At 43.1% G+C, this 17,489-nt stretch overlaps 1 protein-coding gene across 1 annotated transcript in view; it reads right to left on the bottom strand.

Annotated features, from left to right (window-relative positions):
- Reep1 (receptor accessory protein 1) overlaps positions 1–12,610 on the bottom strand; it is a 55,873-nt gene extending 43,263 nt beyond the window's left edge. Inside the window, exons 1-2 of the mRNA XM_013035510.1 lie at positions 12,579–12,610; positions 10,840–10,912 (exon numbers count right to left, since the gene is read on the bottom strand). Of these exons, the coding sequence (XP_012890964.1) occupies positions 10,840–10,912; positions 12,579–12,610 (105 nt within the window). The remainder of the gene's footprint in view (positions 1–10,839; positions 10,913–12,578) is intronic.
- Between the last annotated feature and the right edge of the window lie 4,879 nt (positions 12,611–17,489).

Here is a 17,489-nt window from a genome sequence, read left to right as displayed (position 1 = left end):
TGGTAATGGTGGGATAACTCACATTGTCTAGACCTCCTGCCGATAATGACAACTTTTCAACAAAATATTTCAAAACACCAGAGAACAATAAAAAGCAGACACAGAGCCAAAAGGGTTTGAATCCTTGGGAGTTCAATCTCTACACAAGCTTTAATCCACGTGGATATAGCTAAGGTCTATCCCAGTCTGTACATCCTAAGGTAGACAGAACATGAGCAGATAGACATCCATTGTATTTTATGCCTGAAGAACTGGAAAACAGAGATTAAGGCTACCGGAGTTGCTGGAAATTGAGATGGAAAAAAACCTAAAGATTGGAAGTATAAGAGGGCAGGTCCCAAAATCTACAATGTAGCTGGGCACCGGCTCAAGCCTGTAATCCTAGCTACTCAGGAGGTTGAAATCTGAGGATCACAGTTCAAAACCAGCCCAGGCCGGAAAGTCCATGAGACTCTTATCTCCAATAAACTACCAGAAAACCAGAAGTGGCACTGTGGCTCAAGTGCTTGCCTTGAGCTGAAGAGCTGAGGGACAGCGCCCAGGCCCAGAGTTCAAGCCCCATGACCAATAAAAACAAACAAAAAACTATATAATGTATAAATTCCCTTCAAATCCTTCAAATCCAGCACTTGAAAAAAATATCCCTGGCAGACACTCAGGATATACAGAACCAAATAGGACACCAAACAGGAATGGGGATAAAAGAGAGCAATGATGTATGAATATGACCAAAGAACATTACATTCATGTCTGAAGACATACATAAAACAAAACCATGAAACACATTGCTTAGTACAATTGATATACACTAAGTAATTAATGTGATTAATTGCAAAGCACTGGTTTTGGTCCTAACACTTCTTCCACCTCAAAAATCCATGAAACAACAACTAAACAAAATAGTGAATAAATTCAACAACCATCTAAGGATTAAAAAAAAGTCTCAATAAAATATCTCAATTTGAATAAAGAATATCTACAAAAACATGCCCTACAGCTACCGTATTACTTAATGGCTGGAAAAAATTGATGCATTAAGATTGAGAGATATAGAAACAAGGCAAAGATATTCTCTCATCAATACTATTCCATCCTAAGGGAAGTCCTTGCTAATGCAATATAAGGAATAAAAGAAAAGGTGTACAGACCAAAAAGAATGAGATAAAAGCCAGCAAATGGCTGGTTATGCAGAAAATCTCCAAAGACAGACTTTTTAAAGTTTTCTGTAAACTAACAAGTAATGACAGCAAAATTATAGGATACAAGGAACAAATATAAAAGGCCATCACTTTCCCATATCCCAGCAATGAACAACTGGAATTTGAAATTTAAAAACAATTACTAAACCAGGTGCCAGGTGCTCATACTCCAAGCTACGTAAGAAGCTGAGATCTGAGGATCAAAGTTCAAAGCCAATCTGGGCAGGCAAATCCAATAAAATTCTTATCTCCATTTAACCCAAAAAGGCTGGAAGGGGAGGTATGGCTCATGTGTTAGAGCACCAGCCATAAGCTCAAAAGTGGAATAAGAATGTGAGGCTCTGATATCAAGCCCAATAATGGTACACACACACACACACACACACACACACACACACACACACACACACACAGAAGGAGGAGGAAGAGGAAAAGGAGGAGGAGGAGGACTACCAAACTTACAAGAGCACAAATCACAAATGAAGTATGTGCTCAGGAATATATTTAAGGAGCTATGTTGAAAACATAAATAGAAGCATTATGGTCCATGACAGCCTGGGCATAAATTCAAGACCCTATCTCAAAAACATCTAAAGGAGGGCTGGGAATGTGGCCTAGTGGTAGCATGCATGAAGTCCTGGGTTCGAATCCTCAGTACCACATAAACAGAAAAAGCTGAAAGTGGCACTGTGGTTCAAGTGTAAAGTGCTAGCCTTGAACAAAAGAAGCTTAAGGACAGTATCCAAGCCCTGAGTTCAAGCCCCAGGACTGGCAAAAAAATCTAAAGCAAAAAGGACTAGGTCATAGATCAAGTGGTAGAACACTTGTTCTAATAAGTGTGAGGTCCTGTGTTTAACACAAGTACTCCAATTTTTTTAAAAAGGCTAAGTGGAAAACTATAAATCAGAGATCTAAATAACAAAATAGTAACAACAATTTATTTTGTTGGTTGTGGGGCTTGAACTCACAGCTTGGGTACTGGTCTCTGAGTTCTTTTCCTCAAGGCTAGCATTCTACTACTTTGAGCCACAGCACCACTTCCAGTTTAACTGGAGATGAGTCTCAATGGCTTTCTTGCTCAAGCTGGCTTTGAATTGTGATCCTCAGATCTCAGCCTCCAGAGTAGCTAGGATTACAGTTGTGAGCCTGTAATGGCTAGTAATTGTTACTAGTGACCAACAGCTAGTAACAACAATTTTAAAAAATCCCTTTAATTGATACAATGTTTGCTACAAACTTCTCCAGTAAATCATGGATACTTGCAAAATCTACTCACAGCCACTTGCTTAGATACACCCACTATACCAACTTTTATTGGGGTTGCTACTTTGTAACCTTCTTCAAGGAAGACTAGGGGGCCCCCTTACATTTCTTGTTTGATTCTTGACTTTTCAGCACAGTATTAAGTGACAACTTTATCAAAGTTCATCCAACACTAAAACTGCCCTGGTTTCCCCTCTGACCATTTTGGATGCCTCTTCTTAAGGCCCTTTAGTTCCTCTCAGGACTCAGTCCCGGGGAGAACATCACAGTCAACCAATAACCCAGTTCTATCCATTCTGCCATCTTATTTCTTTTCAACTTAGCTTTTTTCCTCCTTTCCCTCTATTAGCCCACCAACTCCTGTATAGACTAGAACTGTATTCTATATGTGGTCTCTAGATCTCTACCTCCTTACTCTAGTCAAGATAATCTTAACTACAAAAGTGATCATTCTTTCCTAGCTTAAAGCCAATTTCTTATTGTTAAGATAAAATCCAAATTCCTTAAGTTGTAGGACCTGGCTTCTAATTATCTCCATCAAAAGTTCTCCTTCACAAGCCGTGCATTTTCCACCCAAGCCATAATGGATGATTTTTAATTCCCTAAACACAGTACTTTCTCTTGCCTCCAGATTTCAGTTCTCAGATCTCATTCTAAACTTTATTTCCATAAGGAAATGGCCAAAATTAAGATAAATGCCCTCTTCTGCCAGGCCACACATGATACCTGTCATAACATGCTATTTTGAAAGCCTCTGTTCGTTTGCATTTCTTTCCTACTATATTGTAAATCCCTAAAGAGACCATATCTTTTTGCATAATATAATATCATCAGTACTGTTCTAGTATTTAAAACCAGTAACTAGTATCTAAGTGCCTGTACAATGTGAGTATAAAATGAGTATGCTTCAAATGAGTAGATTACAATATTGGCATTGTGTATGGGAAAGAAAGGATGGTTTCAAAATGGTTGAGTGAATACACTTGGAAGATAGTGTCTAAAAGGCTTTTGAGAAGAAAAGGATAGAATCAGAAACTTGTGAGACATGGGGCTAGGAAGGTGGCTCAGTGGTAGAGCCTTGCATGCCTGAGGCCCTGGGTTCGATTCCTCGGCACCACATAAGCAAAAAGAAAAAAGCTGGAAGTGGCCCTGTAGCTCAAGTGGTAGAGCACTAGCCTTGAGCAGAACTGCTGAGGGACAGCGCCCAGGCCCAGAGTTCAGGCCCCAGGACCGGACCCCTCCCCCCAAAAAAAGAAACTTGGGAGACAACAGATAGTCGCGATGAGTGCTCAGCTCACTGGGTAGATGGCTGCAGATGGGAAGAAACTTGCTGAGGCCAGGGCATAACTAGCTGATAATTTATGTGGCCACTCAGAACAAAAAGAAAGTAAACAGCCAACTTAGGAAGCAGAGGTTGAGCTCCATGTGGCTGAGGGAAGCCTGAAGAGTTCAGAGAAAGGTTGGGGCTATAAGACAGAGATAAGAAAGCCATGCCAGAGAGAGGGCTTGAAGCATTTGCCTGAAGTCTTCATCATCACCTTAAAATATTCTCATGTAGGAGCCAGGCACCAGTGGCTCACACCTGTAATCCTAGTTACTCAGGAGGCTGAGATCTAAGGATCTACAGGTCAAAGCTAGCTCAAGCAGGGAAGTCCATGAGATTCTTGTCTCCAAGTTAACAACAAGTGACTCAAGTAGTAGAGATCTAGTATTGGGCACAAATGCTCAGGGATAGTACCCAGGCCATAAGTTCAAGCTCCAGGACTGGCACACACAAAGAATATTCTCATGTAGTGATGGAGACATGGCTCAGGTGGCAATGTGCCTCTAGCAAGCATATAACCCTGACTTCAAACCTCAGCACTGCTTCTCTCCCCACCAATAAAAATTCTGTCATGGAAATAAAAGGATAAGAGAATGACTCATGGAGCCTACCACAGTAGATGGCACCTCAGAAATGAAAGCCATATTCATCTATAATTATCAGGCATCATGCCTCACCAAAATCAAATGACAGTTATTTTTGCCAAGGTTTGAAATAGAACAGTATAGGTTTGAGGAATTCTACTCAAATCCCTTTAGGATGAAGGAGGAGGAACACGATAGGCCTTCAGTCAGAACGGAGAGAAGGAGCTAGGATTGAAAGGTAATGTTCAGGAACCTCTCTGGAATGGGAAGTTGACCCCTTGGCTGGGGCATTCCTTTGGACTGGTCAGGGCGGGATACAGGAGTAAAGAGCAAGAAGAGAAGCTGCAACCTTCAGGGACATGCCTTCAAAGCTGAGTGTGGGAAGCAGGCCTAGAGACTTTCCACAAACCACCATGCTGACGGGGACTCCACAGAATCTGCTCCCTGAGTCTGCCCCTTCTCCCAGAGTTCCTGGCAGCAAATCAAAGGCCTCCCCTTACGGGCGGAGGACCTCACCTTACCTTCAGACCCTCCTCTAACCAGATACTAATATTGTTCAAGCCTTTCACACTCCTCTTGCATCTGGCTCTGCTTCAGTGTCACAGGAACATCCTTGTGACAAGTGACTGAGAAAGAAAAAATGAGAGCCTGGTTTGCAGATGACTTTACCAAACTCTTAGAGATAGCAAAAGATCTGCTCAGTGTGTGTCCATCATCTGCAAGCTGGACAATTCTAAGCCTGTATTCCAAACTGGAGGTCTCACAGGTTTAGCCAATAATTCTCCTCACCCCAAATCACCCCAGGGCCAAGTAGAAGACAAGTAGAGGCAACTCATTGGCAAAGGTAAAGCCTGCTGAAATTGTGTTTGTTTTTGTGCCAGGGCTGGGGATGGAACTCAGTCTTGCACTTTTGTTTGGCTCTTTTGCTCAAGGCTAGCAAGTGCTCTACCATTTGAACCATACCTTCATTTACAGTTTTTTGTAAATGGGGTGTGTGTGTGTGTGTGTGTGTGTGTTTCTGGATAATTGGAGATAATAGTGCCATAGAGTTTATGCCTAAGTTGGCTTTGAACCATTGTCCTCAGAGCTTAGCCTCCTGAGTAGCTAAGATTACAAACATGAGCCATCAGTGCCCAGTTGACTTATGGGTATTTTGATAGTACAACTGATCCTGATTATCAAGGGAAACCAGGGCAATTGCTACCTAAGGCAGCAGGAAGAAATGTAGATGGAAGTGGAGGGCTTATCTAGGGACCTTCAGTACTATCTTGTTCAGGTAAAAGTCAAAGGATCATTACCACCACCCTATGGAGGGAAGAATTCCAATGCATCAGAGTTCCAGAAATGCAGATTTGCGCCACAAAATGGCATTAAGAACTTCATTCCAAGGCTGAAAATATGGCTTAGTGGTAAAGTGCTTGCCTAGCATGTATGAAGCCCTGGGTTCAATTCCTCAGTACCACATAAACAGAAAAGGCCATAAGTGGTGCTGTGGCTCAAGTGGTAGAATGCTAGCTTTGAGCAAAAGAAGCTAGGGACAGTGCCCAGGCCCTGAGTTCAAGCCCCAGGACTGGCACCTTATTCCCTAAGACAAAGGGAAGATGAATTAGATGTAAAAAAGAGGGAAGTATCAGGAAAACTTGAAAAAAGAACATGTGTTCTACAGAATGTTCAGTGTCTAGCATATACTTTTGAATTCCCTGGAGTTTGTAGGGGGTCTTTTGAACTATTTCACAATTTACAGATTATTGATTGGATTGAAAATTATTTTATCCATGGGGTACAAATGAATTTTGTCCAGTGGAGGTACAGTTGAATTCTTCATCTTGCCCCACACAACAAATCAGTTTAATATCAATTAGTAAGTCCAACTAACATTTCTGATGCCTATACCTATATATGTCTGGTATTTTAGAGTCTCCTTTGAGGAATTTTTAAGACTTTAGTGGTTCTCATTGTTCATATCCAGGACTTTCAAAGAATGTTCCACAGGCACCTGTGGTGTCAGCCAGTGTCAGTAATGGTGGCATGGTCGGAACACCCTAAGAAGATCCTTCCTGCGGCATGAGCTGCTCTGTTATCACTATCCAACCTTATTAGCTCTTCAACTTCTCCATGCCATAGTTAATTCTATAATTACCCAGAAGTTCCTTTCTTTTTTAGTAAGGAAACTCAGTCACGAGAAATGGAGAAGCCACCACTTAAGAGTCCAAATTATGAGTCTTTATTGGACAGCCAGAGAACTACTGGCAGACTCAGGTCTCAAAGACCAGCAGCCCCAAATTCAGCTAGCACAAATCTTTTTTTTTTTTTTGGTCCGGTTGTGGGGCCTGAACTCTGGGCCTGAGCACTGTCCCTCAGCCCTTGAGCTCAAAGCTAGTGCTCTACCACTTGAGCCACAGTGCCACTTCCAGCTTTTTTCTTTTTTTTTGCTTATGTGGTGCTGAGGAATTGAACCCAGGGCCTCAGGCATGCAAGGCAAGCGCTCTACCACTGAGCCAACTTCCCAGCCCCTAGCACAAATCTTATGTAGACCAATCAAAGTGTTATACACGAGCAAAGCAAACCAGATGAGGACACTTAAACCTAATAGAAAAGCAAACGATCTAGGGAAATGATCAGAGGAGCTAGAGAGCTAATTACCTAGGGGAAGCATAGACCCAGTCTCCTTCATTTCCATCCAAAAGTCTTACTAAAGCATTAAATTTGGAAAGATACAAGAATCTATATAGCAAGAGCAATGTTTCTAAATTTTGTGATTTTTATTTAGGAGATCTGGGTAGGACCTGATGCTTTATTTCTGATAAACTCCAAGGTGATGTTGGTGGTGTTGACCTGCAGAGATATAGAGTGTTGAAAGCTAATAGAGAAGTGGCTGAAAGTAAATATAGCAAAGTCAAGAAGAGCATTAAACACTGTAATGGACTTTGGTCTTGGTCTTGCAGGTGATAAGGAGCCAGGGAGGGATGAGATAAATAGATTTCTATTTTTAAAAAAAAAGGCTTCTCTGAATAGTTTGTGGACAACAGAGTAGGAAATGAGTGTGGGGAGGAGGGAGTGTGGTTGGCAGAACTATAGCTCCTTAAGGATGGCTACATTCAAATCCCCAGATGGCAAAGGATACTTAACAGTTATTAAGATAAGGACATTCATATGGAAAGACTATTCTGGGTCCAATGTAATCATGCATCCTTAAAAAAGAAAACTGAGCCAGGTTTCGGTGGCTCATATCTGTGATGCTAGCTACTTAGGAGGTTGAGAAGTGAGGATTACAGTTTGAAGTCAGCCTGAGTAAGAAAGTCCATGAGGATTTCAGCTCCAATTAATCACCAAAAAGCTGGAAGTGGAGCTGTGGCTCAAGTGGTAAAGTCTCAACCTTGAGCAGAAAAGCTAAGAAACAGCAGTTAGGCCCTTATTTCAAGCCCTAGTACCAACACACACACACACACACACACACACACACACACACACAGGAAAACTGCTCTCAGCTCGGTAAAGGACAAGTGACACTAGAATGCTTAGAGAGATGTAACGATGTTGCTTAGAAGCAAGGAGGAAGGGGCATGAGCCAAAGAGTACAGGTAGCCCCTAAGAGACATCAAAGGGTGGGAAATGGATTCCTCTCCCAGGCTTCTAAAGGGAATGCAGTCCTGTCTGATTTGAGCCCCTGGAGGGCTTCCGACCAGAGTGAGAAGAAAATACATTTGTGGGTTTTGTTTTTTGGTCATAGGGCCTGAACTCTAGGCCTGGATACTGTCCCTGAGCTCTTCATCTCAAGGCTAGTGCTCTTCCACTTGAGCCACAGTGCCAATCGGGCTTTTTCTGCTCATATGGTGCTGAGGAATCGAACCCAGGGCCTCATGAATGCAAGGCAAACACTCTACCACTGAGCCACCTTCCCAGCCCCACTTGTGTTGTTTTATGTGCCACTAAGGTTATGGTAACCTGTTACAGTGACAATAAAGCCCTAATATAGAAGGCTATTGTAATATTTCCTGGAAAACGACTAAAAGCTCATTTCTGAAAATGGCAGCAGAGAAGACAGAGTTGATTTGATTATGGAGGGGATGGGAGGAAGGCAGGCTAGTTGGCTCATGCCTATAATCCCAGCAACACAGGAGGCATATAGTTAGAATGACTTTGGTCCAGGTAGGCCCAGGAAAAGCACAAGACCCCTTCTGAAAAATAACTAAAAGTAAAAGGGACTGGAGGCATGGTTCAAGTGGTATATAGCAAATATTAGGCCCTGAGTTCAAACCCCCATATGACCAAAAAAGAAAAACAAGAAAGATGAAGGGCTGTAGGACACAGTTACCAACATGTACCTGTAGAGATGATTGATGAAGAGAGAGGCAGGAGACCGAGCAAATTCCCAGGTCTCTCTCCTGTACAAAAATGGCTTAATCAAGCCGGGCGCCAGTGGCTCATGCCTGTAATCCTAGCTACTCAGGAGGCTGAGATCTGAGGATTGCAGTTCAAAGCCAGCCCAGGCAGGAAAGTCCGTGAGACTCTTATCTCCAATAAACCACTAGAAAACCAGAAGTGGTGCTGTGGCTCAAGCGGTAGAGTGCTCACCTTGAGCTGAAATGTGCACAGACAGCACCCAAGCCCAGAGTTCAAGCCCCACGACTGACCCCCCAAAAAATGGTTTAGTCAAAAGAAGGAAACATGGACACTGGGATGTGGCTTAGTGGTAGACCATGGTTACCAAACTTAAGATCCTCAGTTCAAATCCTATTCACACACACAACACACACACACACACACACACACACAGGACAAAGGAGTATGTATGAGTGTGTGACTTGCATGTGTGTGCTTGTGAGAATGAGTGCATGTGGGATTGTGTGAGAGCACTTGAGTGTTGTGACACTGAGTATGTGTGAAAGGGACTGTGTGTATGAGAGTAGGTGTGGGAGTATGTGACAATGAGGGAGTGTGTGTCAGTTCCTTTCTTCCAATTCCATTTTTACCCAGAAACCTTCACGCTTTTCCCCAAGGGAAAGCGTCTCTCACTAGCCAACACAACAGCTGCTCAGCTTATCAGTTACAATGTTCACTTTAAATTAATGAGTTGCCATTCCCGTCATAAACCAGGCTCCTATGAGGTCATCAGTGCAAAACAATTTGAGTTTGATCTGTCCCCGCAGAATTTTCTCTATCCCAGAGATTTTCTGTTCTTTGCATGGCAGTGACCCCAGAATACTACCTTCCCTAGCACAGGTGGCTTTTACCATAGGTAGGAAGGGTTAGGATAGGGAGGCTGGAGAAGGCTGCCAAATGTTTTACACTAGGCCCAGTTAATTGAGGACCAGGAGAGCCTGCGCTTGCAACTTTTCAGCTATTTATAAAGTACATGTGGAGATTCCTCACACATACCAGACACAGGATTCCAGAGGAGTAATTGCCCCCTCTAGGTCCTTTGCTTCAGAGCAGCAAGTAGTTCTGGGAAACTGGAAGAGCAGGGACTGAGTTCTGTTTGCAGTTAATTTCAAGGTGCAGACTTCTGAGGAAATCTAAGAAAATGATGACTTTCCAAGCCCATTCTAAATGATTTCTTTAACCTACACCAAACTTGCCAAGTGATATGTGAGTAAAAGAACAAGAGGGGTTGTTATTATCTACCTCACTGCTCAGATGAAATTTAGACTTTTGGAAGTTTAAGATACTTTCCCCACCTGTGCACCAACTAAATGTCAGATCTGGGGCCTGATTTCAGCCCCTTTATGCCCAAATATACGTTCATTGAACTTTGACCTGGGATAGTGCACTACACAGGAAGGGTGATCCTTTGGTCATCACCCATCACCTTTGCCAATCAGGAATGGCTAACAGTCATCCTGCTGAGGTATCCAGCTCATACAGAGCTGGTGCAGTAGGAATGAATACAATCCACCAGTAATGAATACAATCCTCCAACCAATGGGGCCTTTCAGTCCCCTTCCTGTGTGCTCAGCCCACTGCACGGTACTGTGAGCAAGAGAAAGAGGAGGATGAACACCCTATGCCCTCAAAAAAACTTACACAGTGACAGGGCTTAAATTGTAGGGGTTGGATTCATAGGCTGGAATGGGGTCAGAGCTGTAAAGCCAGGGGTTTGGGGGACTAGGTCTATTGAACTCTAGGATCAGTGCTCTTGACACCAGGTAAGGCTGTCTCCAAGGAATGGCACTTTGCAGTCTACAGTGTTTTTCAGACAAGGAAACTGAAGCTAAGTGAGGCAAAGTCACTCAGCATGTGACAGAGCAGTGGGGCCTCCGAGAGCAGATGCTGTTTCCTCTCTCTCTGAATCTTTCTGCTGAACTCATTTCCCCAGTGAAGGTCTAGATAGAGAAAGTACTCCTGCCAAGTGTCATGAGAATAAAAATGATGACTTCCTGCTACTCATGCCCAACCAAGAAGGACATCCACTCTCTGCTGCCCAGCCTCAGCCACCTCAGATACCCTCCAAATAAACAGCTCTACTTACATATTCTTTAATGTCCTTTGATTTGACAGCCTTGTAGGAGTAATATGCAGGATACAGGGTGCCAAATATAAGCCTAGAGGGAAAAGAGGAAAAAGAAGAAATGTGATTTTTCATTCAGGCTGTTTGATGGAAAATATCCTCTGTTATTGATGACAAGGAGCAGTTCTCTCCACCAGGGAAAATGCTTCTGTAGGGGTCTGCCCCACAGAATGAATGAATGCCCTTAAGGCTTCCTACTCCTATCTGGCTTATCTTTGGGACCCTCCATCTCTTGGTATGGCTCATATCTGCTCTCTTTAATCCATTATTTAGCAACCTGAAGGGTAGTTTGGGACAATGGAAGGCAAAACTAGAAGTGTACAACCCAGCTGAGTAACCCCTGAAAGTAGAGTTGAACTTTTCTTAATCCTTACCTCTACAAAGCCCACCCACTCAGACTTGACTTCATCATCCTAAAAAGATACACAGGGTCCGCAAATAAGATGACTGCATGGTATAGCTCTTCCTACCCTTATTCTTTCCACACCTTCCTTTGCCCAGGCTGGAATCTTCCCTTCCTCCTTTGGTTGATATCTGCCCATTCATCAGATCCCAACTCCCACATAAGTTCTTCACACAAGCTTTCTCTGCGACTTCCTAGAACTTGTCAAATCTCCCCATGACACTCTCATTGCATGGCATACCAGAGTGTTCTTTCACAACTGTGTCATGCTTTGATTAACAGCCTTTCCCTAACAGACTTTAAGTTTGGAGAATATCTGTTCATCTTTGTGCTCCCAGAACCTACCAAAGGATAGGCTATCAATAGGTATTTGTGAATGAATGAACAGACAAAAGAAGGCACTGTCAGACCTAGAAGGCTTAATACCTTCCCACTCCCAGTGATAATGTCAGGTCACATCAGGTTCAGACCACTTTGGTCCAGGCCCCACAGGAGCTCAAATCTTTTGAGACAGTCCCTGCCAAGAACCTGCCTGGTGAGGGGGGGGGGGGGGCAGGTGTAGCTGAGGAGGCAGGAGGGAAGGGATGATAGGGGAAAAACAAAGGAGGAAGCATCAATACTGGCTAAGAAATGTACTCATTACCTTGCTTATGTAACTGTAACCCCTCTGTACAGTATTTTCACAATAAAAAAACTCAATTAAAAAAAAAGAACCTGCCTGGTTAGAAAAGATAGCAGACTAAGCCCATATAAAGGATGTGTAAAGTCTCACACCTGAAATCTTAGCTGTATGGGATACTTTTGGGAGGATACTGCTTTGAGGACAGTTAAGGCAGAAATATTCAAAAGACCTCTTTTTAATGTAGAGCAGGACACATTTGTTACTCCAGTTATTACACGAAAACCAAACACAGGCAGACAAGACACTATCTCAAAGACAGTCTTGGAGGCATGGTTTAGTAGTAAAAGCACCTGCCTAGCAGCTGAGTTCAAACCCACCAGTACCACAAAAAGAAGAGAAAAGAAGAATAAATAAAAGATGACACATTGAAGCTAAGACCTATCAGGCATTCACAGGTCACACAAGGAACTCCCAGGTCAGAGGCAAGTGGCCAACTTCAGTATAAGTACTGTCAAACTCCTGACTTACACAGGCCTTGAATTAAGTGCTTAGAAGGCTTTGCCCCACTTAAGACTACCCTGACCAATGCTAATAGGGACCCAGTGCTCAGGTCATAACCATTAAAATAGGAGCTGGAAAAAAAAAAGAAAGAAAAATTCAGGAGCTGAATCCCACCTGGTCTCCTCAAAGTCTGGCTTCCTCTTCATTGTCCACTACCTTGGAGAGCAAGACCCACCTCCAGCAAGGCTAAGATTATTAGCTTGAAGAACAACATAAGCCAGCAGAGGGGACAAGGAAGAGAAAACTTAACAAAGAGAAAGCCAGGTATTGGTGGCTCACTCTTATAATTCTAGCTACTCAAGAGGCTGATATCTGAGAATCATGGTTCAAATCCAGCCAGGGCAGAGAAGCCCATGAGACTAATTCACTAGCAAAAAGCCAAAATTGGAGGTGTGGCTCATATAATACAGTGACAGCTTAAGTCTGTCACTGAGTTCAAGCCCCAAGACAAAAACAAAAAGAACAGAAGGCAAACCAAGAGATATGTGGTGTGAAGATGTTCACAAGGGTTCAGTCATAGGCTACCCTGGTAAGGGAAGTTTCCTTAGCATTCCACTGGCTCTTGGCCTGCCCCATTCCTGAACATTCTCAGATACCAAGGGAATCTTCCTTTCCTGTCCTTGCCACCCTCCTTAAGATTAGGTTCTTTTCCCTCTTCTACATTGCCATGGTTGCCTGAACTTTCCTTTCTTGGCCCTTATCTGTAACACTTGGACAGTTTGTTCAGTCTCTCCCCCACAAGATGCTAAGTTCTACAAAGCCAGGTCTGGTGTCCATCTCATTTATAACTAAATTCCTGATTCCTAGCACAGTAGGAAGTGCCTAATAAGTACATGTTCACAGAATGAAGTTTCAGAGAGTACAGACATTAAAGTCAGCACCATCTAGGGGACACTTGCAACCTTGGGACAGACGTCTGGTCAGCAAGCAGACTGCAGACAGCACCAGGCTGAATCAGCAAAGCCTCAGGCATAGTGCCATGGACTCCAGGGAAATAAATATGCCACACTTTGGGCACAGGTGCTTTAGCCATTCCCCATGTCTGCCATGCTGGTTTCTGGGCCCTGGCAAGAGGCAGCATATAAACTGGGCCCACTGTAAGAAAGATCCAGAGTTAATTAATCAGCACCTCTGCTAACACAATGAGCTGTGACATCCTGAGTGGTCACAGTGCTAGGAAGGCTCAGGGCACCTAAACAGAGCAGCTTGAGCTTAGTCTGCTAAACTCTTCTGACACCAACTGGCTGCCAGCACCCCCTGCCTGGATTCCATGTGACAACACAGATTCCCCACACAGACAAATGTGCCTTTCTGTCTCCAGTAGTTCACTTCTTCAGCAAAGGAGATAGAATTAAAATGACCAATTCTTAATTAACTTTGGAGAAAAGAAATACTGATGGAAGTAGACCCCAAGCCATCGGGGTCTGGCACTTAAAGAGTCTGCTCAAAGCTCATGGAGGGATGATCTTGGGACAGAATCTGGGACCTTCTGAATGCCAGGCAAGGGTCTACCACTGAACTCCATCCCCACCCAGCCCCTTCTGTCTGTTCCGATTCAGTACCCCTCCCAAGGACAGGCATTCTTCACCAGCCCCAGCAGCCTCACAGCCACCCTTCCCCAGCTTCAGATCACAGAACTGGCAGCTGTCCCTGCACAAGTCAGCTGGCTAGCAATCTGCAGTGTATTAGTTGCTCTTACCACTGTCTGAAGCTTAGAGTATGATCTCCTTCCCAATCCCACCAAAAAAAAAAGTGTTTCCCTTGATAAAGCTTCACTAATCTTTCAAGACCTACCACAGATAAGTCATTTGTTCTGTTAAGTATTTGGCCACTATTCCTTCAGAAGTTTCTGGACACTCTTCAAGTCTATGACACTCTCACATACCATCAATAATAAAATACTTAAGATAGCATTAGATTATTGAGTGTTCCTGCATACAAGGCCCAGGTCTACAGGCAGGCACACTGTTGATTAATCTGCTCACATCCACGTGGGATAAGAATTCTTATCACCCTGCTTTACAGTCAGAGACACTGTGGATTATCAGCATCACTCATTTAACCCAAGGGGATACCACGGCTGGAGCAGAGCTGGGATATGGATCCCACAGCCTGCCTTCTTTCTATACCCACCCCACCCTTGAGGCTGGCTGTACTCTCTCCCCATTCTGACCACACAGTTTTGGGTGATAGAACAGCCTCTGCCCAAGTGCATGCTTCAGAGATGTTTGTTGATGGCCTGTATGTGATCAAGCAATTGCAATCTCTCTCCAAGGAAATTAACCTTTCTGGACTCTCATCACTCTCTACAAGGCCAAGAGAGTAAGTAGTAAGATATGAAGACAGCCTAAAGCTCTCTCGAAGTGCTCAACGTTGCTCAAGCACCGGCAAGAAGGAAGCTGAGTGGCATCTTCTAGGCAGAAGCCTGGGCTCTGGGCTTACCCATAAATGGACACCACAGCCTCAATTCTGCAGTCACCCTCTCTTCTCCACACAGGAGAGGTTACAGGAAGCCCCTACTCCTAGTTTACTGACTCCACTAAACTGCCTGCCTTGGCTTTCCTAACTCTACCCTTGGCTCCTCCTCTGGCTCATCCAGGTTGCTTCCTACCCCTCTGACTGCTTCTACAGCTGCCACACACAGATGGGATTGTCTGGGTGACATGACTATTCCCAGTGGGGATGATTTAGTTTACTAGGGACTGTGTCTGGAGATACTTGATTATCACAACTGAGGAGGAGCTACTGGCATCTAGTGGGTAGAGAACTGCTGGACCATTTATGGACCTTAGGCTATGGACTCTTCACCTGACCATCCCAACAGTTTAAAAAATGTCCAGTGTTCTAGGAATGAGAGTAAATACTCAGGAGGGGATGCCTCAAGATGGTAAAGACCATGCAGCTTGCTTTATTGCCCAGTGGAGGGGAAACACAACTCTGAGGCAACTTCCTAGAGCTTTATCCAACACAAGACAGAACTGACTGACCCTAACTATTGCCAAGGAGGAGAGTGAGTCATTCCCAGCCACTGCTGGCCTGGGAGCCCTGGCATCACAGTTGCTTGCTGTGGCCAAGATTCTACAAATTGTGAAACTAATCAATATTTTCCAAGTCTTCTCAGGTACCCTAGAGTGAAATCAACATTTCTCAGCCACAGATTATGTTGAAAACGTAAAACTCAGTGATTTTTCCCCTAAAATTAAAACATGAAATATAAGCAAAATAAGCCCATTTATGCACTTGTTCATACTATCATAAAACAAACTGCACTAAGAAATTATACACTACATAAGGGCTTTGGAATATTCAATTTGTGTGTATATATGTATGTGTATATATGCATATATATATATGCATGTGTATATATATATATATATATATATATGCTATATTTCCTAAGTCTTTAAAAATGGTGTGCCAAACCCATGAAATAAATTTCCGCAAAGGGTCTTCTAGTTTATGGAGCCATATTGTTTAAATGGAACATTAAAATGTATTACAATTTACACTAATTATATTTGTTTGCATCCCACTATAGCTGAGATGACAGGTGCACCACTACACATAGCTTCTTCTGTTAAGATAGAGTCTCACAAAATTTTTTGCCTAGATTGCCCTGGAACTGTGGTCCTTCCAATCTCAGTCTCCCATAACAGGCATGGGCCACTACACTCAGCTACTAGTTAGAAAGGGGACCCAAAAACTTTGTCCTTAGGCTAGCCTCAAATCATGATCCTCCTGATTGCTGCTTCCCTAGTAGCTAGGATTACAAGAATGAGCCATTGTACCCAACTTCTCTGCACCATTTCATTACATGAATACTACTTTATCCATGAACCATGATTTATTTACCTATTCTGCTGATAGATGTTTATGTTCCTCCCACTTTTTCCTTGTTATAAACAAGGCTGTGACAAACATTTTATTTTATTTTATTTTTTATTATACTGGTAGTAAGGCATAAACTCAGGTCCTGAATGCTGTCCCTCTACTTGAGCCACAGCTCTACTTCTGGCTTTTTGGTGGTTAATTGGAAATATGAGAGCTTCAAGGACTTTCCTGCCCAGGCTGGTTTCAATGGTGATCTTCAGATCTCAAACTCCTGAGTAGTTAGAATTAAAGGCATGAGCTGCTGGTTCTCATCTTTATTTCATGTGTGTGTGTGTGTGTGTGTGTGTGTGTGTTTGCACGTGTACGCACACACACATGCACATACATGAGCATGATTGCTTTTAAGACAGGGTCTTACTATACAGCCCAAGCTAGCTTACACTGTCCAAAGGGCTTAGAGTAATAGATGTGCACCACAATGCCTGGTTCTGAATATTCTTGTATACATCTCCTTGTGCACCTCTGAGACCTTCTTTGAGGAATTGCTAGTGAATTCTTTGTCGTTGTAATGTATATCTGAGTGAAATAACATGAAAGGATAACATTTTTATTTTGGCTCATAATTTCAGATATTTTAGTCCAAAATCTGTTTGTTCCATTGTTGTGGGCCTGTGATGAAGATAAACATCATGGTGGCAAGGCTATAAGGATAAACAAAGTTGGTCATCTCATAGTAAGCAAGAAGTAGGGTGCTAGAGGGGATCTCAGGACAAAAGCATGCCCTCACTAGGGTACTTTCCAAATAATACCATCAAATTGTGAATTTATCAGGGGAGTAATCTACTGATTAGGTCAAAGCTCGCATGATCCATTAACCTCATGATTAGATCCACCTAGCCTGGGACCGAGCTTTCCATATAGGAGCTTTTGGGGAGACACTTCATATCAAAGCCTTAACAGGCATAGACAGTGTGTGGGAACTGATGGGCCATACCCACTGCATCTTCTTACCAGGTAATGAAACTGATTTGGCAGACTTTCACCAGTTTATACTTCTTCCTGCAAGTGTAAGAGTTCTAATAGTTCACATTTTGTCAAACTGATACTGTCTTCAATTTTTGCCAGTCTATGAAACAGAATCCTCATTTGCATTTCCTGTATTAAAAGTGAAGTTGATGGATTGGTTTCTTTTTT

This window comes from Dipodomys ordii, unplaced genomic scaffold (genome assembly GCF_000151885.1).
Source record: "Dipodomys ordii isolate 6190 unplaced genomic scaffold, Dord_2.0 Scaffold214, whole genome shotgun sequence".
Lineage (NCBI taxonomy): Eukaryota > Metazoa > Chordata > Mammalia > Rodentia > Heteromyidae > Dipodomys > Dipodomys ordii.
Note: the sequence above shows the minus strand (reverse complement) of the source record. Positions and strands in the feature narration are given on the sequence as shown.